This window comes from Aptenodytes patagonicus, chromosome 11 (genome assembly GCF_965638725.1).
Source record: "Aptenodytes patagonicus chromosome 11, bAptPat1.pri.cur, whole genome shotgun sequence".
Taxonomy (NCBI): domain Eukaryota; kingdom Metazoa; phylum Chordata; class Aves; order Sphenisciformes; family Spheniscidae; genus Aptenodytes; species Aptenodytes patagonicus.
Window position 1 is genome coordinate 22,922,435 of NC_134959.1, and position 24,139 is coordinate 22,946,573.

Consider the following 24,139-nt stretch of genomic DNA (forward strand, 5'->3'; position numbering starts at 1 on the left):
TAAGTGAAATCAGACAGAAGGAAAAAAAAAAAAAAAAAAAAAAAAAGGTGTTCAGAGGCACTGGGATATGATTAAAATATAACCAAACAGGAGAGAAAGTACTAAAAGTAACGAGCAGAATGTAATTAAACTACAACTGAGTTCAATTAAAACGTAGTAAAACGTGATCAAATACAATCTAATGTAACTAGGACATCACACATTCCCACATGAGAACCAAAGCGCGAGAAGAGAGACGGGGAAAAATACCCCACCAACTTCCTTGGGTTGTGTTGAACTGAAAAGGACAGACTGGTCAGAAAACCACATTTCCAAGAGGAACACCCTTCCTGGAAAGTAGAAGTCAGTCATTTCCTTAAAAAGAATTTCTGAGACCCATTCCCACGCAGTTCCCTGAGGCACAGAGCGGAAAGAGTAACCGGCACAAAACCCAAGGGTGGGTCGACACTAGTGAAGACAGCAGCAGTGATTGCAAAGGAGATGGAGACAAAGGTGAAGGGTTGACGGAACTTTCCTAGAGGGATCTGGCTGAGAAACGAGACTCTTCCCACTGGTTTGCCAAAGCATCTTCCAGAAAGTCAGAGGGGGTTATTCTCCTGCGACGGAGTGGCTCTGAGCACAAGGAAAGGGTTTCGTTTGATGTTCAACTGCACGCATAGAGTAGCGTGTCTACCATATCTGTGCATCTCTACCATGTTTTCTGGCGCCTTTCTTCCATGGCACAAGGGCTTGTTCCCAGACCAGAGCATTCCCTGAGCAGGTCCTCACCTGGACAGGTACGATGCCACCGTTATGAAGGACCAGAGGGAGTTTTTCTGAATCACCCAGCAACAGCTTCTTGAAGAGCAGCAGAGGGTTCCCTCTCTTATTGTGAAGGACCGGGCGCAGGACCGTCACCCGAGGCAGATTCCCATCTCCACTGATATTGAAGGTCAGGCTTTGTGCTTTAATTGCTGCAGGGCTGCAGGAGAGGCAGAGGAGAAATCGCTACGGCTGGTACTAACCCATTTCCCACTTGCCAAGCAGTGAAGCGAGTGCCACCCACTGCGTTTTCCCTGGCTGGTGCTCCTGGTACCCCACGACAGAGCTCCCCCTCACCCCTCTCGTCCCAGTCAGATCAGGGCCATTCACAAGAGGAATCTCCTCTGAAGAGCCAGAGCCTTCCAGAATAACAGTTAAAAATCATTTCACTTCATTGAATCACGCAGTAGAGCAGGTAAATAATGAGGCAACAGATGACACACGGCAAATTCACTGGCTGCAGTGATACGAGACATATGCAAAAAGCACAGGCACAGCATGAAAACAGTATAAAAGCAAGAAGGGAGAAGTAAATAAATAACACCATCAGTAAAGACTATTTCCAAGGACACTAAACCAGGAATTGCTCATTAGGGCAGAAAGCTGACTTATCTTGTCCCAGTTCAGCGACGAGAGGGTTGGGGAAGAGCAGGTCAGAGCCCTGATACGAACACAGGTCCCAGGACAGAGGAACTGGGCTCCTCTTCCATAAGGGGTCCAATTGCTCCTTAACATAAACTATCTTAATATACCCCAGGTAATCGCATCGAATCATCTCATTTTAACATAGACAAGGAGGGAATAATGCATGCTGACTTGCTGGCACAGAAACCTCTTCATCTAACCTTTGTCCTTGGAAAGCCCCAGCTCAGCTGTTGCACATCTCCATTGCTTTCTGATTCAATAACTTCCAGTTGGCCACCTAATGTTGCACTGTCTTCGTAGCCACTCATATAGGCTAAGCCATGACCCTTATTTTTCTGCTCTGCTGTATCGAGTAGTTACTGCCTCCGATATTATCTAATGCTAAGCCCTCTACCTAAGGCTACTGAAAGCATTAGGGTTAACAAGAGGTCTACGTCCTCCCAGAGGAGAGGCAGCTATCAGAAAGGTCCTCCCCCCCCAAGATTTCACAGGGCGAGTTACCTTGCCTGGACATCAAGGGAAGCCTCAAAAGTGCACTGGTAGTTCTGCATCGTTTGTGGAGCGAAGGTCACCGTAGCAAAGGCGTGGGAGCGGCTGGGCACACACATCCGAACGGGATCCACCTCAAAAACATCGCTAACGCGGCTGTTAAGCTTGAGGGAATGCGCAAGGTGGTGTTAGGAGAAGACATCCTTCAATATGATGCAGTCTTATTCATGTATGCATCATGGGGAACAGCCCCAGGCAGCGTTTTCCTCCCTGCTTCCCTGGACAGGCTCCTTCCATCTCAGGGGGTGACTCCAAAGCGGTGCTGACCTCGCACAGGGAGCTGCCGTAAAGCCCAGGGGTGCAAAAGCTTGCTCTGAGCGCTGGGCAGCCACCCCAGCATACATGGGAGGTAGAGACTGCAGGGAAAACCCTGCAAATAATCTAGAATTGGCCTTTAAAGAGAAGGAAAAGACCAGGGAGCCTGAGGAGATGGTCTGCTTTGAGCCCTGGCACATCAGTCCAGTAAAAGCCCCCCTCTGAGTGTGCTTCCGAGAGATATTCAGAAGGGTTCAGATCTCCCACCGAAGACCCAGAGGGGTGAGCCAAAACCTTGCTTGAAACACGCTGAATTCAACCCAACTGTCGCCCCGGCATTGCTGCTCTCCCCTGTAGTTTGACCTGCACCGAGCTGGACTAGTCTGGGCAAGAGAATGAATCTGGAGAACAAGGCAGGCTATCACCCAGCCTTTAAAGAGCAACAGCCACCTTGGCCTCTTGTTCTTACCTTACCGGGGATGGGTTTGACGGAGAGGACCACGTCACAGGGGACTTTGTCCACATTGCGGATCTTGAAGCGAGCTGCGGCCCGGTGCCCAACCAGAACATTGGTGAAGATAAACTTGTTCTCATCTGTGATGAACACGCCCTTGTCTTCCACTGTCTGTAGGATCTGGCAGAGGTTGATGTTGCTGCAGATTCGATGCTCCTCAAAGATGGACTCTATGTCGTCAACCACAAATGCTGCAAGCAGACCAGAGGGAGGGCTGGGGCTGGAGAAGCCTTCCTGCTGAATTTATCTGGACCCTGTTGGCCTCTCAGAAGGCTTGATAAGCCCTTTCTGCCCAGGTCACTGCAAAACCCAACCTTGGGTGGGGGAGTTGGCTGTGAGGGTGGAGCTCAGTCACCCTCATTCTTAAAGGGTATTGCTTTCCTTTTATCCTTCCACGCATCCCTCCCAGCCTCTCGCCACTGGCGGACTTGAAAAGGACTGGAACCTCTGAGGATTTTAAGATGGGACTTCAGGGGCAGGGTGCCTCTCTATCAAGCAGTAAGTTTAGGTGCTGATCAGCAGCAGGTCTGGCCATGGGAATCTGCGGACGGGGCGTACCTGGGAGGCAGGACTCGGCAAACAGGGTATAGGGGATGCCGAGGGGATTGTCCTTGGGGTCTCTGTCGCTGATATCGATAGACAGGTGCTCCTTGCATGTCCCCAGTGGCTCTGCGTAGCAATCCACCGTGATCATCTGCTGGCCCCCAGGAGGGATGGAGCCAAAGCCAGGGTACACCGTGAACATGCCTACAGTGAAGCGAGCCTGCAGAAAGAGTCCCAGGAGAGGCCGATGTCTAACAGCCTTACCTTGAGCAGCCCCAGCAAGGAGTATGCCACTCCTTGTCCTCCAGCCGGGCCCGAGCCCCCAGTCCCAGGGCAGGGAGGGATGATTCCATGGCCCAAAGGCAGCCCCAGGATGAGATGAACAAGCCAGGAGGAGCTGCAGGCCTGTCCTGAGTGGCATAGGGAAAGGAATTTGGGTGTAAAGGGTGAAGGTGGTAGCTGGGATCCTTCAACCTTCAGGGGTAAAACAGGAGAGCGGAAATAACCGTGAGAAATGATGAGAGGAAAGAGGGGATTGGGAAGAAGAAAAAGCAAGGTCATCTGATATCTATGGCCTGGGAGTTCAAACAGGGACATTCTGCATCTGTGATATTCACAGACCTATTTTGGCTAGCAGCTACCAAACACAGGACCCGCTCCCCTCTCTTGACCCCACAACTACAGGTCTGAGCCAGAGCACGGGACTGTCAGTGCGACTGAGCAGCTCCTGCCTCTCCTTGTGGCTGGGAGATGATGGACCTCCATCACGCAGACCATGTCCCATCCCGTGGTGATGAGCCCGCAGCCTGGGCACAGCAGCATCCTCCCACACCACCTGCAGCGGCGTGTGTCGGGGAGCAGGAGCCACCCACCTGCATGAAGAGGTTTGCATCCTTTTGCAGCGAGTGCTTGCTTTGCTTGACTGAGGGAGTCATTTTGCTTAAGCTTTCACTCTCGTGGGAGCAGGCAGATTTCATTTGATGTGCGCTGAGAGGAGAAAGCAGAAAACATCCATCACGCTGAGCTCCCTCTGCCTTTCTCTGAGGCCAAAGCTGGCCTTCCTCCCCATGGAGGAAAGCCTCCCTGCTCCTGATGGCTCCCGGAGGGCTGCCTGCAGCACCTATTGCTGTAGCTTATGGACAGATCAGCTATATCACCAGCTTCGTCCTACACACGGGGACGCTGAGGCATTTTTCCGCTCCCTGTCCACAAGCCAGTGACGCAAACGGACAGTGACCTGTCACACACCAGCCATGCTGCGGTGCCTCCTCAGGCAGGAAGGGTGGTGCGGGTCTTCTCTCACCTTTTCCTTGGCAATACAGGTGCATCCTGGTCTGCTCGGTAGATGAGGAATTTAAAGTCGAGGATGCCTTCGTTCTCCAGCGTGAAGGTGCAGGTTTTCCTGGTGCCGTTCATCATGGCACCGAAGTTGATGAGCGAGGCAGGGTAAATGCTGTACTTGCTGAACACAGCTTTCGCTGACACTCTCACTGGGATGATGGCGATGGTCTCGCCTCCTTCACAGACGCTGGGCTCAATCACCTGCAACCGGAGGAGGGGTTGGTAAATACAGCAGAGGCCAGCCTCTATCTCTGTCCCCTGATGCCACCCCGAGTCCCCCTCAGCTCACCCTCCCTGTTTAAACGCCTCCTCCAGAGCCAGATTTTCAGCTCTGCTTAGGAAGCATCACAAATTGTTTCTGAAAGACTTGATTGCGTATGTATGAGAGAGGATTCCCCAGCCTTCCTTCCAGAAGACACGTGTCCTGCTTACACTCCCAAGACATGGTGTGCTAACACCGCCTGGCCCAGGCAGCTCACCTGGCAGTGCAGGATGGGTTTCTCCTCAATATTCATTTCCATCTTGGGGTGGAAGAGCAGCTGGACCTGCACGGGGCGCTCAGAGACAGTCAGCACGCCCTTCTGCGGCTGGATAGTGAAGTGGGATGCCAGGTCAGGTATGTTGGTATCTGCGGTTTCCAGCTTGAAACTGGGGAGAAAGGGAAGGAACGAAGACCTCTGCAGTTAAAAGTACCGGTGCCATCAGCACAGCCAGGACTTTGCATAGGACCATAAAATAATAAAAGGGAAAGAGCCCAGCTCCGCTTGGGGAACCCCAGATCTTGACACAGAGTGCAGACAATCAGGAGTGCTGTAACCTTACTTCGACACAGATTTTTTTTTTCATTCTCTCCTTTAAAGAGTCTCAAAGAGAAATGAGCTGACCCTCAAAGGAAGAAAATGAATCTCAGCAGTGAGGGGTTTAAGTTTCAGGGTCTCTCCTTCTGGTTCCTGCTGAGCTGTCAAGAACTGCTGGTGTGTAGCTGGACTCTCTGTTAAAATATTTGACATTAGAGAGCCCAGGTTTTGTATTTACCCGAACTGTGAGGTAGCCGGCATGGGAACGGGTTCTAGTCATGGACAGAAGGAGAATGCAGGCCTGGGCAGATGGTGGCACCATGCATTCACAGACCAGGCAGCTGGACCCACCTGTACACAATCTCGTACTTCCCTTTGTTCTTCAGAGTCAGCACTTGCTTCGCATCATCCAGGACCTTAAGGATTCCAAAATCCACGCTGCCATCGGTACCTGCAGAAAACCCACAGAGCGAGGTAAGAAATGGTGAATATTTGTGAGCTGCTGTAGACTACACCAGGTGATAAGATACATATTTGGAGTTCTCAGGCGGCACGCAACCCTTCTCAGCAGGTTTCCCTTCTTGGAAGTTTTCTCTAGCTACTTCGCTGCCCTTTCTCTTCTTACTTGGAGAGTATCTGCAGGGCTTAGCAGCTAAGGAGCTCGGTTCCCATCTCCTTGCTTCCAAGCACAGATCCAACAACTCCATGTGCCATGCTGAGCCTGCAGGAGTTGCCAACTGCTTGCTCACATCGCTGTTGTTTCAAAGCCTCCAAACCAATCTGCACATGAAGTTGCACACTTCAAATTTCAGAGGCGAGAGACTCAAGGCTGCCTGTGCCCTGACAGTGCTTCACTCCATGCAGCTTGCAGGATATGTGCTTTAATTACCTGTGCCATGCTTGCATGCTATCCCACCCCACCCCACCCCACCCGCTTTGGTTGTCCATCTGCCAAGGCAATGCAATGCACCAGGCTACTTTGTTTTGGGGTCATCCACTGACCTTTAGAAATGCTGATGCTCAGAGCAACATCGTAGGCCTCTGCAAGGATTTGGATATTTTCAATCTGAACAATCCCCAGGACGTTTTCTGCATCTGAAACCTGAGGCGGTGAGAAACAACCACTGCTCAGGCCATTCTCCTAAATTCCTTTGGTAGGCAACATACAAGTCCTTGTCTCTGCCAGCTGCTTCCACCATGACCTCCCCTGCTTGCCAAGCATTTGTGACTCCCAAGCTTTCCTAACCTGTTCATCTCACGGGCTGACCCAGCGGGATTCTGCTGCAGTAAGAAACCCTATCAGCCCAGCTCTTCACTCCTACAGCAGGGAACGCTGCTGCTAAAGCACCCTGGGAGGCACAGTGAAGTAAAAGCAACCACAAGAAGTGTGAGCTGTCCCAGAGCAGGTGGCATTGACAATCAAGCCTCTCCTCTTAAATCACCCAGCACCCTCACTGAAATGCAGCCCCTAAACCACGGGGAGCAAAATCCCAGGGCGAGAGCTTGTTGCTCTGTGTTAAGAGCCCCAGGCAGGCTCCAGGATGGGTGCAGGGAGCACGCCGAAGTCCGGACAACCGAGCAACAGCATTCAACCACCCACAGCAGCAAGGCAGTTGTAGTACGGGCTCAAGACGCAGCCTCATAACCCAGGTGTAAGCCCCGCGGAGGCAGCGGCTGGTTATCTGGGGTGACGTGGATGCTCAGGGATGCACCGCGTCTTCTGGTGAACCCGGTTTGAGGCAGCAGAAGTTGGGGTCGTAGCACCCTTGTGTCTGTCAGGTACACCTCTCCCTGACTCCACAATATACTTGCCCCATGAAGCTCAGCTACAAGAGCACCCTGGCAGTCACTTAGTTTCCAAAACATTACCCTTCAGCGAGAGTCCCTTGCTGCTAAGGGCACGGCCCCCCGGCAATGCGGGTAGAAAGGAGTCTCATGAAGGCTCATCCTTTTGCCCTCTTTGCAGGGTACCCTTCAAGCACAGTCTCCGTCCCTAAGAGCACAGGGCTGATCACTCTGCCCTGCTCTGCCGGGGAGGGCACAGTCCCCCTCACCTCTAGTCGGATCGTCTTCTTAATGCTGAGAGCCTTCGTAGCCTTGAAATATAGATGCACGCCAAACTCTGTGCGGGGACCAACGATGCCCTTATCTTGCGACACGGAGAAGTCCTCGCCGAGGTTTTCCAGCCCACTGAGCCGCCACACCACGGGCAGTGGGGTGCTGTTTCGCAGGACCAGGGTCTTGCTGTCCCTCCTGTAGAGACAGGAAGACACTCAGCACCGGTTGCTCGGCGGTCATGCTAGCCTTGCAACTGAATGCAACTTGGAGCAGCCCTATCCACGCATATGAAGCCATAGTTAAACGTTTTCTCTGTGTCACAAGACTGAGAGGTGAGGTCCTTGGGGGAGAGCTTGGTGTTAGAAGTGTATCCAACAGAAGGGAGATAAGGAGGAGCAACTGGACTGCTCTCTGAACGAGCAGATGAGATACAAATGCATCGAGATGCCCGTCGCACAGCATTGCTGGGGGGCTATGGAGCTCGTGGCTGTTACAGGATATCGAAGCCAGCGAGGAATGGCGAGCAAGAGACTGGGAATCGCTGGGAGAAAGAGGGATGCTAGCCCAACCTCCAATCTGAGAGGTCACACAGCCAGCAAGAGAAGCAGAAGGGGAACTTGCTGACAGCTCTCATCCCCGGCTGACCTGTGCAGAAGCAGCTTGTCGAAATGCACCTGCTTGGGGCTGACCCCCAGCTCCACCTGCACCCCCTGGCAGCACAGGCGGAAGACCACCGGCTCTGGGTTCTCCTGAATGCAGCAGACGAGCTTGTCTTCCACGAGGCCAGCTGAAGTGGGGTACGCCCAAATGCTCAGCTCCTAGCGCCGTTCCCACAAAAAGAAATACGGAAGAGCATTGGGTGAGCAGGAGGAATGGCTCCTGGGCGCTTCTACTGGTGCCTGCCCTACCTGCCCGTCTCCTACCTGCTTCTCGTTAGGTTTCAGCCTCATGCTGGGAGGGTCTAAAAGGAACGTGTCCGCTTTGAGATCGCGCTCAAAGGAGAAATGCACCTCTGCTTCCAAGGGGGTGACGTTGAGGATGGTTATCTTCTCGTAGTTGCTGGGATAGTGCAGCGCCTTGTACCTGTCCACAAAAGGGGAAAAGGCTGCGGAGGAGACCCCGGGACCGTCGTCTTTATCACACATCGAGGAAAGCACTGTGCCCTGGCAGCGGGAGGCTGCACTGGAAGACCCCGGTCTAACAAGCAGGCTAAGAAAAAGATCTCTTTCAGGGGCACGTTGCATGGCATGTGTGTTCATCCTTGCGCTACTTTGATGTCTGTCCCTGTACCTGGTGCCTCCATCTCAGAAGCGTGACGACGCACAGGCCACTTAAATATAGAGCGTTTTACAAAATATAAATTCAAAGGTGCCTGGAAAAATAAAAGTACACTGGGCACAAGGGTTCTTCCCCCTTCTTTGTTGGGTTTCCTTCCCTGCAGGGTATAAAAAAAATGCTTTTGAAAAGAGGTTTTAAAAATAGTTTAGCTTATCCCTTTCAAAAAAGTCATGAGATTGCCATGTATTTCATGGGTTAGCTCCAAGTCTCAGGGAAGGAAATAGAAAGGATTAATTCCCAAGAGGAATGCTAAATTTAACAAATGTCCCTTCTCTCAGCTGTGGAACAGAATTTGGAGTTAAAGGGTTAAAAAAGCAAACAGACACCTGAGACCATTCATCAGCCTGGCTAAAGATCCTCTTTTGTTTTTTAAACTGCTTTAATTTCCTTGGGTTGTCAAAATACCACTAGCTCTCTAGAGCTCCCATGAAGACAAGAACTTCATTTCTAACACTAAAAAAAAAAAAAAAAAGCGCAATGTTAAAAATAGAAATATGCCAGCAGCTACAATGACAACTTTTTTAGGCAGGCTTTATCCAGCAGTGAGGATCAGGAAAACGTAAACCCCATTTTTATTCCTCTGCAGGTTCCCTCCCAACACACACATTGGCAGGTCAAATCTTACTAATATTACAGATTAATGAATGGTTTATAAAACCATCAGCAGAATAATTGCTCGTTCAGTCTACCCGTAGAGCTTAAAGCACTTCAAAAAAGCACCATCTCATCGGTGGTGAAGCTGAGATGTGGAGCGGGGACACAAGTTGCCCCAAGTCACCTTCAGGCTGGAAGCAGCATGTGGCCACCGCGGCACCCACCGGGTAGGAAGATCATCTCTCTCTCTCCCCAGCTCCTCCAAGACTTATGTGCCTGTTACCTCCTCAAGTTCACACGTCCGTGGCCCTTCAAACCTGTGTATCTCCCAGGTCTCTGCCTGGGCCTGCCCTGAATTGTGCCACTGGGACAGCGTGTCTCCAAGCACGCCCATGAAAGCACGAGGCCCTGGAGATCTCATCCCAACACCTCACTCTGAGCAGGCAGCACATCAGGATGCTCACTTGGGGCGGGGAGCACGTACCAGTCTCTTGACTTCCCACACAACAGGGGTCCAAAGTGGAATACACCCGTGTTCATGACATACTGCTTGGAGATGATGTCATCATCCGCCTTGCTCTTCCTCTGGTGAGGAAACACCAGCCTGGGGAGAGAAAATGGGAAATGAGGCGCTGTGAGATGCTCCAAGCGGAAAACCTGGTCAGAAAGCCGTAACCCTTATTGGTGGCTGAGGTACCAGTACTGCTTCCCAACTCCAAGCACAGGAAAAGATGCTGGGCTGCTCAGGCAGCACGCCCTGCCCAAGCCAGAAGGTCACAGGGTACAAGGGACAGCCCTGGTTCTGAGTTTAGGGGGAGGTAGTGTGGGAGGCTCCCATGGGCCGGCCTTACCGTGGGTCCTGGCTGATGGTGGGATACAGGCAGGTGCCCCTGCAGTGCAGCTGGTACAGACGGTTTGTCCCCAGGACCTCAAAATGCAGCGTCTGATCAAACTGGCCCAGCACCGTGGAGCTGAAGTGGACCTTCAGTTCCACCTCGCCACGGGCAGGTACTATCCACCGGCAGCTGCTCAGCCTGGCAATTAAAGAGGAGGTCTTCAGACATTGCTAACGAGCAAACGAGACAAGGAGGAGGGTCGTGGACACTCGCCATCCCATGGAGGTGCCAGCAGAGGGTGCATGCAGAGCTGGGGATGATGCACCTCGTTTGGCGAGATGGCCATGAAGCAGAGGGATCACCTCATCCCTCACAGCTCACCTGACGGATCTCCTTGGGGATGGGACCCTGTCCGTGCCACTTTGGTCCACCTTGGGGGGACGTGTGGGTGCTCCCGTGCCCGGCCCCTGGAGACCTATCCTGCCCCGGCCGGAGCTCCGCTTCTCCCTCGCAGCCTCCTGGCTGCCCGTGGCTTTCTCCTTCCTCGACCGGCCCCTGGTTGGGGTGACCTGCTGCTCTGACATCTTCGCACCAAGGGGAGAGAGAAAAGGGGGAGAGGTGAGCCCTGCCCTGAGACATCCCCATCCTGGAAAGAAAGCTGCGGGTCTGATAACAAACAGGAGAAAGAATAAATAAGTAACCAGCATCTACCGGTTTCATATTTGCCCAGGAACTGGGTCTTCCTTATTGGAGTTTTGCCTACGACACCTCTCCTCGCCCAGGACCCCTCCTCACCCAGGAGCCTCTCTTCAAGGGAAGTTGAGGGCTTTAGGTGATTTTTTTTGTCTTACAGAACCGCCCTATGTCTCAAGCAGAGCTCTCTCTTTTGGACAGACAAAAAAAGATGCCTGCAGACACCAGAGCCCGTCACGTCTTCACTGCCCTTCCACAGTGATCCTTTCCATCCTCCCCCCCCGTGCCCCCATCCGGCCTGGCCCCTGCCCTGGCACCTTCACTGCGGACACGACGGGGGCATCCATGAGACTTTCGGTATCCTTCTTTTCATCTTCTGCAGTGGCACCTTCTGGCACAACAAAGACGAAGTGCTTGAGGGCTTCTCCTGCTGCAGGGGCCATCCGCTTCTCTGGGTAGCGGATCACAGAGTAAAAAGCGGTAGGGGGAATGGGAGGCCCTGAGGGACCCAGTCCCAGGCCATCCAGGATCTAAAGCGTAAGAGAAAACCCCGTTTATACTCCTGTCACCTTCATCCTCACACTCCTTCCTTACAGGCACTGAGCTTTTGGCAATGGGTTTTTTTTTTATTTCTATGGAGTGCAGTGGGTTTTTATGCCCAGTGGGGTGGGCAGGCTCCAGAGCAGTGCCAGGACCTACAAGCGGGACCTAGAGAGAAACCTCTCCCTTGAGTGACTCAGCTGAAGGAAACAATGACCGTGAGCTGCCCTGCCCTGGGACCATTTTTAATGATTTCCAGACTGGGAAACTCTCTGAACGGACAGGATGCTTGAACAGAGAGCTCTCCCTCCTTCCACCCATCTGAGGGATGCTGAGAACCTCCCCAGCCACGTGGCTGCTGCAGAGCTGTTGTGGGTCATCATCAGTGGCCTGGACAAGGCTCTGTGCCATTGTCACCTGGCGGGACACACTGCACCAGGGCCCGCGTCATGGCAGGTTCAGCATCTGAGCCTCGCGGGGCTTTACCTGCTCTGCCGCTGGCAGCTTGCCGCTCTCCAGAATCTTCCTAGTCACATCTTCTGAGCTCAGCACCTGGATGTCCAAGCAGGGCACCCCGACATCCTGGCCTCTGGCTGACCCTTCTGCACCTTCCCCTTCCAGCCGAGATAACTTGGAGTCCTCAAGAGCCTTCAGTTTTTCCAGCCGCTCCTTCTCCAGGCGTTCTTTCTCTGCACGCTCCTTCTCCAGCCTCTCCTGACGCTCCTTCTCTCTGTCCTTCCGGCTCCTGCGGCTGGATAAATGCTGGCGCTGGTCTTCTGCTTGGTGCCACACCTCCTCTTGGTTCAGAGGGGAGAGCAGGATACCCTGAAACCTGTCCCAGGATGACAAAATATGCGCGACATCCTTCTGCGATGCCTCGTAGATCTTAAACCTCAGGGCCAAGTTCTTCTCGCTGTCACTCTGGGCCTCGTTTTTGGTTTCCTCCTTTTCTGGCTCTGCGGGTTGCACAACCACCGCCGGGCAGGCATCCGTCAGGGCAACCCTGCTCTGCTTTTTCTTATCTTCCTTGTCACCTGCAACAGAGTCTGGGTGCTCCTTTACAGATCCCTTCTTGTCTACCCCCTCGGTGACATCCGACCGGTTGCTGGTGGACACGTTGGTGTTGCTGGTGGATGTGTTCGTGTTCTGGGCAGAAGGAGCAGGAAAAAGCAGTGAGCGGTTCAAGGCACCAACTCAAATGCTGTAGGACAGCGATGATCTTTGCAATAGCACCCCGAGCCTCATCTGAGACCTGTGCTAGGTACTCTACAAATCCCAATTCAGAACGCAGCTGGTGCCCAGTTTAGCTCAACTGAAACCAAACTCCCCGGTGCCAGACTGATGAGGAGACCCACAAACCAGCTGAGAAACAGAACAGCTTCCCAAACCAAACAGGGAACTTAAGACACCTTCTTACTCCTGGGCAGTCCTCTGGGCTCGTTTCTGGCGTGTTGAGCATCCCCATGGCTGGCTGACTCTTTGGGAAGTCTGGTTGCTAATGAATACCTAAGGCCTGGTGGTATCTCCTGCCAGACGTGTAGGAAAAGACACCACAGCCCAGACGGATCATGGCTCAGAGGTGTAAGTCACACGCAAAGCGGGGAGAAACACTGGACTGAAACTATCTAGGGCTTCACAGTGAATGTATGGGGTTATGTGAAGCCATGACTCAAAGGCAGCATGATCCTAGAAGAGCAGCTCTCCTACAAACCCATGGGAAAACATCTCTGGTGAAGCAGCAGCATGATCCAACACCAGCTGCTGTCTCCCAGCACAGCCCCACATGTTACTCACGGCCAGGTACTCATCCCCAGCACTGTGTGTGGCTGCTGGCTTCTCGGGGAATGGTACAACTCAGCAGGAAGGTCCCCAGGGCTTTTACTCATCTCTATAAACACAGCCACCCACCTGCCTGACTCCAGGCTGGCTTTTCTTCCCTGAAGCATTATCTTTGTCTTTTCCAAGCTCTCTCTTCCCCCGCTTAGACTTCTTCTTCAGCTCTTCTTCCTCCTTCAAGCGTTCTAGCTCCCGCCGGTGCTTTTCCTCAAGCTCTCGAGCCAGCTGCTCCATCTCCCTTCAGCAAGCCAAACAGAAAACATCCCTGAGAGTCACCGCCAGAAATTGGAGCTCGCTGCAATCCCAGCTGGTCCTGCGCTTCATTGACCCTGAGGCCAGTTAGAACTGTCAGACCAACTCCATAGACTTCCCTCAACCTGGGGAGGCTGGGAACATCCAAACTAAGGAAAGGTGGGAGGGGACCTCCAGGGCCAGCCAAATCTAGGCTTTGCTGTCATAAGGTCTCAATTGTGCTGCTTCTCCAATAAGGTCCACCTGGACACCTCCAGCACGCTGCCGAAGACCGAGCCACCATCTCTCCACACTTGTGCCTGAAGCCCTCTCTTGATTTCCCAGTGTAAACCAGCTCATAAATCACTAACACCTACTTATCCCTGCACCAATACTTACTTGGCTTATCCAGCCCTTCTTCTCCCTGGGCATAGCCTGCTCCTTAGCGAGAATAATCATATCAATCAGAAAGCAAAGGCTGCAGTAACTCCCCTCCTGCAGAACAGGCTCTAAACAACCAGGTTTCCTGCTGGAACCCAGTCGCAAACCATGGGAAACTTGTGCTGTCTGTCCTGGAAATCATGATTTGAAGCAGCCCTAGTGACCTCCTCCCAGGGAAACAAACTTCAGCCTGGGCTGAAAGAAGTGCCGAAACGCACACTCGCTTTAAGCAGGTCCCCCCCACCCAGTTTCAGGCAGGGATTAATACAGGCTTACACTTATCCTATGCATCCTCCTGAACACGGCTGCTTTGCTGGATCAGAGCTTCTCCCAGGCTCACCCGCTGCTGCTGCAGCTGAAGGTGAGCCTAAGAGACACCAGCTTTTATGGCTGGGGTCACTCAAGTAAGGAAAACCCTGGGAGATCAGCATTGCAGGGACTTCACCTACAGCAGGACTGGTATCTAAACCAAGCCAGCACAGCTGCGCCTCACACCAATCCACGCCACAACCCCTCTGGTTTGGTGAAGAAGGGAGATGACGAAAATGAGAATCAAAATAACTTGGAGACACTTCTAAGTGCAGCGGCAAGGCGAGCACAGAGCCCAGCTCCCTGCATCTCGCCAGAAGAAGGTCCTTCCTCCCTTGGGAACCAGGGAGGTGGAACTGGCCATCCTTGGGCCGCTTGTAATAGACACTTTTGGCCTTTGCTCTGTAACCCCTCTGAGCTCAACCCCGGTCTCTGGAGCAGGGAAACCCTTCAGGGACACTGTCCTGGGGAGTTACCCATGGAAGGCTTACAGACCTCTTCTTCCTCTCACGCTGGACTTGTCGTATATTGTTATTAAACTGAGCTTTCTGCTCCTCAGTGAGGGCATCATACTCTTCCTCATCCATCTCCCAGAGACGTGCTCTCTCCCTCCTGGCAGCTTCTTCCTGCTCCCGTCCTTCAGCACAGACCAGAGGAGAAACCATTAGCGACTGCAAGCAGAGCTTGCCGTTCTGGGTGAGCTGCGAGGATTCACAACTCTGCCCCGACCCAGCTTGTCATCCTGCCAGGAGATACTGGGGAGCCCATATCCCTGCTCCAAAATTCAGATAATCCCCTAAACTCTCGGCGGTCAGCAAGTTCCCATGCCTTGCCCGGCTCACATGCACCAGCGCTGTGGACAGCTAGCCGATGGTTAGTTATTGAGCCACAACAGCTTGCACTTGTGCCCAAGCTTTCACGTTGGAGACTAAGGTAAGCCTTACAGCCTCAGCTCTGCTGTATTTTAAGCAACCGCGAGCTGAGTGCTGACTACACTGAGGCAGAAGGTGGAAGGATTAACAAAAATATTTCTTACAAGCTCTGCTGGTAACCCAGATACACGTGGATAAGGCTGAGGGCTTGAGAGAGAAGATTTGAGAGGTACAGAGATGATGAATCTTACCTTCCTGCTCTTTTGCGGCTGTCTCCCTGGCTTTCAAAGAAGCATAATCCTGGAACAGGTTCACAAAATAGATATAAGGCCGATTTCTGACAGCTTTGAGCAGGCAGAGGAGAGCAGACGCCGTGTTGCGTGCAAAGAGGGTCTCCAGGCCATCAAACACCACTCCCTGGTAGCAGTCACTCAACTGCGAATAAAGTTGAAAAGGAAGAGAAAGTCAGCTATCGCACGCACTGGGCTCTCAGCTAGTCAGTAAACCCAAATGTCAAAGGACACCAGCCACCGCTGTTCCAAGTGCAGCAACACAGGCAACTCGGCTCTGATCCTTCCCTGCACTCTGCCAACTTACGGCATCTGCAGCTTCACCCAAGGATCCCTGCACGCAGCCTAGGACTCCTCCAACAGCAGATATAGACCTCCTCCTCTCCGAATTGTACCTCGCTGCCTGTCTCTCTGTAGCAGGAACGTATCATTTGCCCCCACCACACGTACCTGCAGCCTTTCACAGAGGATGGCCACCAGCAAGTCCTCGGGCAGCACACAGCTCATAAAGCCCAGCTCTCCCGCTGTGCTGCCACTGACGCTCAGCCATCGCTGCGCAGGAATGCAGGGAAGCGGAGGGATGAGATGAGAACTGGATGAGCCCTGCAACATTGAGCACCACAAGAAAAATAAAACACTTCGGAAACTCCCGAACAATTCCAACTGCTGGGCTTGGAGCTGGGGTTTCTCACTAGCGGGAGACTAGAACAAAACCGGAGGCCAGCAGCTCCTGGGGACAACCCTGGAGGGCACATCCCTTGGCCAGCAGAGACCCAAGCTTGCAAGCCCCCGGCACAGCATCCCGCAGCTTTGCCCACTGCCTGCAGCCACGTTAGCCAGGACTGCACTTTGCCAACAAACCGTTAAGACCCAGCAGAGTTTTTTCTGCCAGAGCACAGGGTTTCTCGTTCCCAGCCCGAGCCATGCCCAGCCTGCCCAGCTGGCTCTCTGCGCTATATACCCCTGCACCAGGCTCTGGGTGACACGGAGCCTCCACTGTAAGCAGCCCCTTCACTTCTCAAAGGCAACAGAAAGGTCCCAGGCGTTAACCAGTGCAGATCATGCTTCACCTGGGAGCCTGCCGGATCTGTTAGATGCTGTTTCTGGGATTGGGATGCGTGGCTATCCGTCTTCCTCTTGCCCGCTGCGGCGCTCGCCCGACCTCGGGAACTGACGGACTGCAGGCTGACTTTGTCCCCGGAGCTGGACTGGCTCACGTCTGGGCTGTGCTTGGCCTCGGAGCTGAACTGCAGGCTGAGGGAGACCTCTGCGTTTTGACCTGCGGAGGGGACAGACGGCTCAGCAGGGCTGGTGACGGGCGCTGCGGGGAGCAAGCAGGCACCTTCCACCCCAATGGGCACAGCCCTGCGCCCTGGTAGGGACACAGCACTCGTCCCCCAGCCTGCCGGGCGCTAGCAGCACTGCTCTCCAGAAGCAGCTCCTTCCCTGCTTCTCTTATTAGCATGATAAAGCACACCATCTGATACCGGATTTTAAAGCCAGAGAGTTTTTAATGCACAGCCCTGTGTCCCTCCTAACAAATGTGCACGCGGGTGACACTGTTTGCACAGTAGCTCCCCTATGGATCAAGCCAAGGATTCGTCCTCCAGGACCATTGTCTCCGTATCTTGCACCCATCCTGCATTTTCACATGGAGACTGTAACATGCAGCCCTGCCCCAGCTGCATCACCCATCTCCACTGGAGCTAAATCCTCCGTGTGGGATAACCCCACCCAGGACCCAGGCCCTTCTTCCCCCCACCAGCTCCCAACCCAACCAGCTTCAAAGCCGAGCGATGCAAAACTTCCCCCACCAGAGCCAGGGTCCGGCCTCACCCTGCAGAGCTCGGGGCACCAGCTGCCCAATAAAGTTTCCTAAAAGTCTCCGGTCTCACGTGGAGAACAGCACAACATGCACGAGCTGCGTGACCTGACAGCGTGTATAGGAATATCTCCGGACAAAGGAGCTCATCTGCAGTGCGTCTCTCATCTGAAACTCCCCCGGGGAGGTTATTCTTCCCTTCCTCTCATGTTTGTGAAGCCACACTCAAAGTCAGTTGTCTAGTGCTTAATGAGCCACTTCAGAGGGCTTTTTCCTTGTTAAAGTGGGCAGCAGTTCTGCCTGATGGCCGTGAGGAGCAAGCTGGATTCAGCTTTGAGGAAATATAAAAAACTCTGAGAAAGATACAGGTGTGCTTCACCGCTCCTAGGAAAAGGAACATGTGCCCAGAAGCCCAGGGGCAGTAAAAGTGCCGCTGTCTGAGCCCTTAAAACAGAGATTTTTAATTTTTTTTTTTTTAATAACCAGAGATGCTTTATGAAATGGCTTTGCATTTCTACATGCTGCACCCATGTTCCCTAAGAGATCCAAGGGCTGTCAAACTTCTCTGGAGCAAGCAGAACTGGATGGTCGTGGTGGGTTTCTGAAGCGCTGCTCTGGGTTCAGCGTTCCTCCTTACCAGCATCCTCTGTCTCCTTGTGGCTCTGCTCGATGGCAGCCCTGATGCACAGCTCCCGGGCGCGGAGCCCTGCCAAGCTGCTCCTGTCCGAGATGGCTTCTGTCACCACGGCGTCGATGGACAAGCAGGCAGCACCGTAGTATTTGGACAGGGCAACCGCTGCCAACGTCTTGCCTTGAGAGAGAGGAAGACTGCTTGGTGACACTTGCATGTGAGGCATTTTCAGGGACAGGCTCTGGAAATCCCCCGAACAGGATTTCAAAGTTTCAAGGACGGTCAGAAAGCAAAGTGCCGCTTTAGGGGAAACCATGAGGGAGGCAGTTTGAGCATGGTTAGAAGTGTTGTCCTCTAGAGCCAGGTGGATCACCTCCACTTCATGTTCAGCTGAGGACTTCGACCCTTGTGGTGACTTCAACCCTGGGCCAGGGTTTCGAGCCCTGTCCCACCACCATTCAGACCATTTGCTAGCCTGTGCTGCTCAGCGCTGTCTCAGGCAACGTCTGGGCACGGTTTGGGGGTCAGTATGGGCTAGGGACTGCGCCCACAAGGCAACGTGGACACTAGGCAGTGTGGTCCCACAAGGCAACGGGGACACGGCCACTCTTTGGGGGAATGAGAGCCTAGCTGTATGGACACAAGATGAGCCATGCCATTTGTACCAGCTAGGCGAAGGCCTGGGATTGTTTCATGTACCAGCAGAGCTGTGGCTTACCTCGCTTCGCTTCAACTGATCAACCAAGCACCATGGCCCACCAGGATACGTCTCTCCCGCTTTCCCGGCCTCCTCGCAGCCAAGGGCTGCAGCTCACGTACCTGTCAGGGGTGCCCCGTGGACGATGACGACAATCCCTCTGCGGTTTCGGGCTGCGCGCCCTTCTGCAGAGATATCGATGCCAAGGTGGCGGGCGATGGCCCTATAGACAGGACTGTCGTCCAGTTCTCCCGCGGCCTCCTTGCTGCTAGCGGTGCTTTGCCGATGCTCTGCTGTGCAGAACCGGGTACAAAAGTCAGCCTCCTGCCTATCTGTGATCCTGATCATCCTCCCCATCCCCTCAGATCCTGGGAGAGGAGACTCTGCTGAAACCAGGGTCATGCTCAGGGTCTCCCCATGCCCTTCCTTCAGGCTTGTGCAGATCAGGGTCTGCCCTAGATGCTGGTAAAGGTTCCTGTTCAGATTATAGTAAATGGGGTGGCAGAAAGAGGAAAGAACAAGCGTCCGGCAATACCTAAAAGGACAGGGCCAAGGCTCCTTCCATGAGCTGTCAACATGGTCCTCATGGGAGTTTGGTCCCGGGTCCTGCTGAGTGAGTCGGGGACATGCAGAACTGGGCATTTTACACAGTCCCAAGGGAGAGGCTCCATTTGGGGGTCAAGCAATTATCCAAAAGCTGGATGCTTTAGGAATATTATACCAGGAGATCTGGCTGGGCTCTGAATTCACCATAACAGCATTTACAAAGAGCTCCCACCTTTGCCCTTAGAAGGTCACCGAAAGCCATCTTGGCTTGCGATGTCACATAGGACAAAGAGTGTGCTGCCTAGGGAAGGGAACAACACCATCCTGATCCCGGCAGCTCCTGGGAGCAAAGGTGCTCATTTGGCAAAGCTGGGGAAAACCTCCCTGGCCTCTCACTTGTCCCTGCCCCAGACTCTTCTCAGGATCCTACAGACTTCATAGGCAAGCGTGGGTTCAGGGCCTACAGGACTGAAGATGGCACCAGGCTGCAGTGAAGCGATGGAGGCGACACTGAAGTCATCCGCTGAGGCCCTTTTGCCACAACAGACATAAAATAGGTGAAGAGCTTAGGGTTATTACCTGTCCCGCGTCTTTTCTCAGCACCTTCCTCCTCCTCTTCTCCACATTCAGATTTAGAGTCCACCTTGTTGGACTGGCTTTCATCAAAAATGGAGGAGGGAATGACTGAGCTATGGGATGAGGTGGTGTGAACGATCCCAGCAGAGTGCTTTCCTCCTTGATCCGACAAAGACTGGACATCTTCTGAGTTTGCTGAGGAGGAAGGACATGGGGAGGGAAGAAGAGGGTGAACATGGCCAGACAATCTGCTCTTTGCCGTTTGCCACTTTGCACGGCCACGTGCAAAAGATGGAAAATTTCCCAAGGAGGGAAACTCCCAAGGCACCGAGAAGCCTGTCGTGGTTTAACCCGGCAGGCAGCTGAACACCACACAGCCTTTCGCTCACTCCCCCCCACAGTGGGATGGGGGAGAGGATCGGGGGGCGGGGGGGAAGAGTAAAATTCATGGGTTGAGATAAAGACAGTTTAACAGGACAGAAAAGGGAGGGGAAATAACAACAACAGTAATAGAATATACAAAACAAGTAATGCACAATACAATTGCTCACCACCCGCCGACCGATGCCCAGCCAGTTCCCCAAGCAGCAGTCACCCCCCCCAGCCACCTCCCCCCAGTTTCTATACCGCGCGTGACGTCCCATGGTATGGAATGTCCCTGTGGCCAGTTGGGGTCAGCTGTCCTGGCTGTGCCCCCTCCCAGCTTCTTGTGCACCTCCAGCTCAGTCGGTAGAGCATGGGGAGCTGAAAAGTCCTTGACTAGTGTAAGCACTGCTTAGCAACAACTAAACCATCGGTGTGTTATCAACATTATTCTCATCCTAAATCCAAAACACAGCACTGTACCAGCTACTAGGAAGAAAATTAACTCTATCCCAGCCGAAACCAGGACGACTGTCCAGGCTGTCTCTGCCCTTAGGGGAATTTTGAGCTTGTGCTTTTGTTGCTGGGAAGGAGCAACTATAAAATAGCTAGTGATATTAGACCTGGTTCTACTGGCTGAAAAACTCATCCAGTCCTACTCTTTGTGGTTGACGGACACAAGGGGATATCCTGATTATTTCCCCAGTCCACGGCAGGCAGATATGAGCTTGCTTTGGCTGCACTCAGGGCTGCTAGAGGATGCGTGTTACAAGCCACAGACTTTCACCCTGGAATTCCTCCAAGAAGCTGAGGAACGGGCGGCTGCTAAAAGCATGGGCTTTCCACGGAGAATGAGGTCACGGAGAGCTCAGGGTAGCTGGGCTGGACTCCCTGCTGTGTCCACACTCAGGACAGCCAGTGCCAAACCCTCACCGTTGTCCCGGCCTGCTGGTTCCCCAGTCTTGGACTTTGCCTGCTCATCCTGCAGCCTTTTCTGGTCCTGATAGTACTCCAGCACCTCTGGGGGAAGCTTCTCACCCGGGGCACGCGGAGGCAGCAATAAGGTGTTGTGGCAATCGTAGTCCTTCAGCATCCGCAGGATCTGGGCGCGTAGGGAAGAGAAGCCACATACAGGATGTGTTTCTTGACCTCCATCACATGAACAGACTCCCCAGCCAAACCTATCTTCTCCCTCATTCCTTCCTCCCAACAACACGGACCATCCAAGCCCCTCCACAGCCTGCCAGCGAAGCTGGCTAACCCTGAAATGCCACCAGGCTTTGCCCTGGGGACTGCCTCCATCTCCCCGGCACAAGCCTGGGAACGCTGGAGCACTGTGAAGCTCCGGGAACATGCACATGGGGACCAGACCTTCCCTCTCACCTGCTCCTCAGCAAGGTACTGCTGGTCAAACTCCAGTGAGTAAAACTCAATGGGGAACTCGCATGGGTTCTTCACCACCACTGTCCCCTCCGCCCCACGGCTGTACGGCAGCAACGGTCCCAGCTCGAGCACTGGGGGGCTGAACTCCAGCTGTGGCTCCAGCCCATGCCCTGAGACCTGCAGCTGGAGATGCTGGCTGCTCTGGCAAATGTTAATCTTCAGCTCACTTTTGTAGGACTTCTGAAAGAGAGAAGTGCAGAAAGCTCCTCCATGAAGACCCAGGTGACAGGGCCTCAAATTCAACCCTTGCCCCAAGGTCAGGGATGTTACCAGTACCTTTAAGGTCAACGGAAAACAGATATTAACTTATAGCAGGGGCTACAGCACCTGCATGCTGGCTCTGAGTAACTGGGATGAATCCTGGTGTGAAGTGTAACTAGATATTTGGGTATCAGAAGGATCTAAAATGGACTATCGGATGTTTTCACCTAGTTATGAGGGAGTGCAATGCTCATAAGAAAGGTTCTCATGGGTGGACTCGGCTCCCACAGGACTCAGGGGCTGCTTCACCTCCTTCTTCAGGGTTATGTTGCCCAGACACAGTCCTGGCACTGCTGCATCAGGCAAACATCAGCTATACGAAAGAGGCAGATGAGTTCTCACTGGCTAGAAATAAGCGTCTTCCTCTCTGCTCAGTGCTTGGCTCTAGTGAAAGCCAGGGACGAGATGGTTACACCTCTGCTGGCAATTAAAACATCCCCGGGACCGTTCCTAGGCATGGAAGCCCTTGTCTCCATCCTGTTACACACTGCCAGTTTCCAAGTCACGGCGGCCACATGCAAACTGCCTTTGGGAATGCTCCGTCGTTTATCCTGACTCCCAAACTGCCTGGGAACGTGCAGGCAGGCTGGGCCAGAGCCACAGAGACTGCTGGCAGCACACCACTACAGGTGACCGTCCTGCCGTGCCCAGGAAGGTGCCTGGCGGCTGTTTTGTCTGCCGGTACCAGCAGCAGGATTAGCCTAGGTCGGCCCTTCCAGGGTGATCCCCGGCGAGCGGGCCAGCTGCTCTGCACAAGGCTGTTGCAGCCTGCAAATAGGCCCACACAAGGGGGAAGACGAGGGGAAACAGGCAGATTTCCCCCCACGTGCCGAGGGAGCCACACCGCAGCGCCCTGATGCTCTCTGTGCAAGCTCCCCAGGGGGATTTCAAAGCGCCTCTCAGAAGAGTGTGCTGCAGGGGAAACTGAGGCACAGTGGGTACAGGGCTTGCAGAAAGCTCCATGTGGAGATAGACCTCATCTCCTGCTCCCTGCGCCGGGCTCTCATTACCACACTGCCCTGCCAGACCTCCTGGGGGTGACGCCCGCCGATCTCACCTCTTCCATGGGCGAAAACCTGACTCGCACGTTGCATCGCTGTCCTGGAGTGAGGGCTCCGGCTGAGGGCAGCGCCTCAAAGACACAGGGCTTGGCCTTCAACTCCTGGAGCAGCTTCCGACGCGTGCTTGCTGGCAAATGTTTGTCCACCTGAGCACAGAAACCAATCGTGTGAGGTCTCCTTGGTCTGCAAGGACAGACCCTCGGCTCCCGCAGTGCTCTGAGATACTGTCACGGTGCCGAGAGCACCCACATCCAAACCAGCCGCGGCCACCACTGGCCTAGAACCGGAGGGAAGACATATAGGCAGGGCAGGTAGATGGGGAGGCAGTGTCCTTGGAGGAGGAGGAATGGGTGAAGATGGCAGAGAAGTGAAGCATCAGCCAGTGAACAGGTTCAGGTGAACCAGCCTTGCTCTGTACCCTCAAAAGCTTCCTCCCACGAGCTGTAGCCCAAGTGCTCAGGCAGCCGTAGGGGCAGAAAAGGCAAGAGAGGCGAAGAAAACCCAACCAAGAAAGTATGCGTTACACATTGTCCGTGCTTTACCTTCTTAACAGGCTCATTCATGGTGATGAACCATTTACAGGGGACCTGGAGCTGATTGTGGAGCTGGACAGTTTCTTCCTGGCACTGCCCACACTGGACAGCGGAGAACTCCAGTCTGTCCCTGGAGAGGCAGAGGGACGGCACAGTCACGTTGGCACGGAGGTGGACGTGAAACGTGGGGCCTCCTGCTACCTAGTGAAGGACAGAGCATCCAGCTGAGAGTCCAAGTGACATCTGCTGCTGTCCTCGACCTGCCCCTGCCCCAAAAGATGCTGCGGGCACAGGGAGGTGAGGGACCATGCGGTACCTTGATGGGCAGGAGCACGTCCACCTCTCCCAGCGGCAGGTTGGCACTTTGTGGGTCGAAGCGCACTTCAAACGTCTCTGTCTCGCAGTAGGGCAGGTGCTTCACGCGGTCCAGCTCCACGCTGAAACCTTGAACAGATGGAAATAAAGCAGCTGAGACACTCAAGCGATATAAAATGTGTCACAAGCACATTAAGGCCATACGGGTGCCCTGGCTGGCAGCTCTGTGAAGGACCCCTTTGCATCTCCGGAGAAGCCTGCCACTCTTTCTTACTTGTCACCGCCCAAGGAGGAAGGGTTTTCACAGCCAGAATCCAAGACCCGCATGGTAAAAAGGATCAGTTGAGGAGCTCCAGCAATTCCTTCATCAGGCATCCCAGGGAAGGACGCACAGACCTTTCCAAAGGA

At 53.6% G+C, this 24,139-nt stretch overlaps 1 protein-coding gene across 1 annotated transcript in view; it reads right to left on the reverse strand.

The window, feature by feature from the left end:
* The window catches only part of HYDIN (HYDIN axonemal central pair apparatus protein), a 154,942-nt gene that overhangs the window by 21,098 nt on the left and 109,705 nt on the right, over positions 1-24,139 (reverse strand). Inside the window, exons 32-61 of the mRNA XM_076349217.1 lie at positions 23,733-23,860; positions 23,426-23,617; positions 22,880-23,029; positions 21,502-21,741; positions 21,052-21,220; positions 19,759-19,950; positions 18,756-18,926; positions 17,943-18,116; positions 16,554-16,762; positions 15,934-16,086; positions 15,445-15,628; positions 14,817-14,958; positions 13,413-13,578; positions 11,991-12,650; positions 11,282-11,494; positions 10,653-10,855; positions 10,287-10,469; positions 9,920-10,039; positions 8,427-8,586; positions 8,149-8,321; positions 7,500-7,698; positions 6,448-6,547; positions 5,797-5,896; positions 5,128-5,296; positions 4,611-4,849; positions 4,180-4,294; positions 3,323-3,527; positions 2,720-2,955; positions 1,948-2,099; positions 769-961 (exon numbers count right to left, since the gene is read on the reverse strand). Of these exons, the coding sequence (XP_076205332.1) occupies positions 769-961; positions 1,948-2,099; positions 2,720-2,955; positions 3,323-3,527; positions 4,180-4,294; positions 4,611-4,849; positions 5,128-5,296; positions 5,797-5,896; positions 6,448-6,547; positions 7,500-7,698; positions 8,149-8,321; positions 8,427-8,586; positions 9,920-10,039; positions 10,287-10,469; positions 10,653-10,855; positions 11,282-11,494; positions 11,991-12,650; positions 13,413-13,578; positions 14,817-14,958; positions 15,445-15,628; positions 15,934-16,086; positions 16,554-16,762; positions 17,943-18,116; positions 18,756-18,926; positions 19,759-19,950; positions 21,052-21,220; positions 21,502-21,741; positions 22,880-23,029; positions 23,426-23,617; positions 23,733-23,860 (5,690 nt within the window). The remainder of the gene's footprint in view (positions 1-768; positions 962-1,947; positions 2,100-2,719; positions 2,956-3,322; positions 3,528-4,179; positions 4,295-4,610; positions 4,850-5,127; positions 5,297-5,796; positions 5,897-6,447; positions 6,548-7,499; positions 7,699-8,148; positions 8,322-8,426; positions 8,587-9,919; positions 10,040-10,286; positions 10,470-10,652; positions 10,856-11,281; positions 11,495-11,990; positions 12,651-13,412; positions 13,579-14,816; positions 14,959-15,444; positions 15,629-15,933; positions 16,087-16,553; positions 16,763-17,942; positions 18,117-18,755; positions 18,927-19,758; positions 19,951-21,051; positions 21,221-21,501; positions 21,742-22,879; positions 23,030-23,425; positions 23,618-23,732; positions 23,861-24,139) is intronic.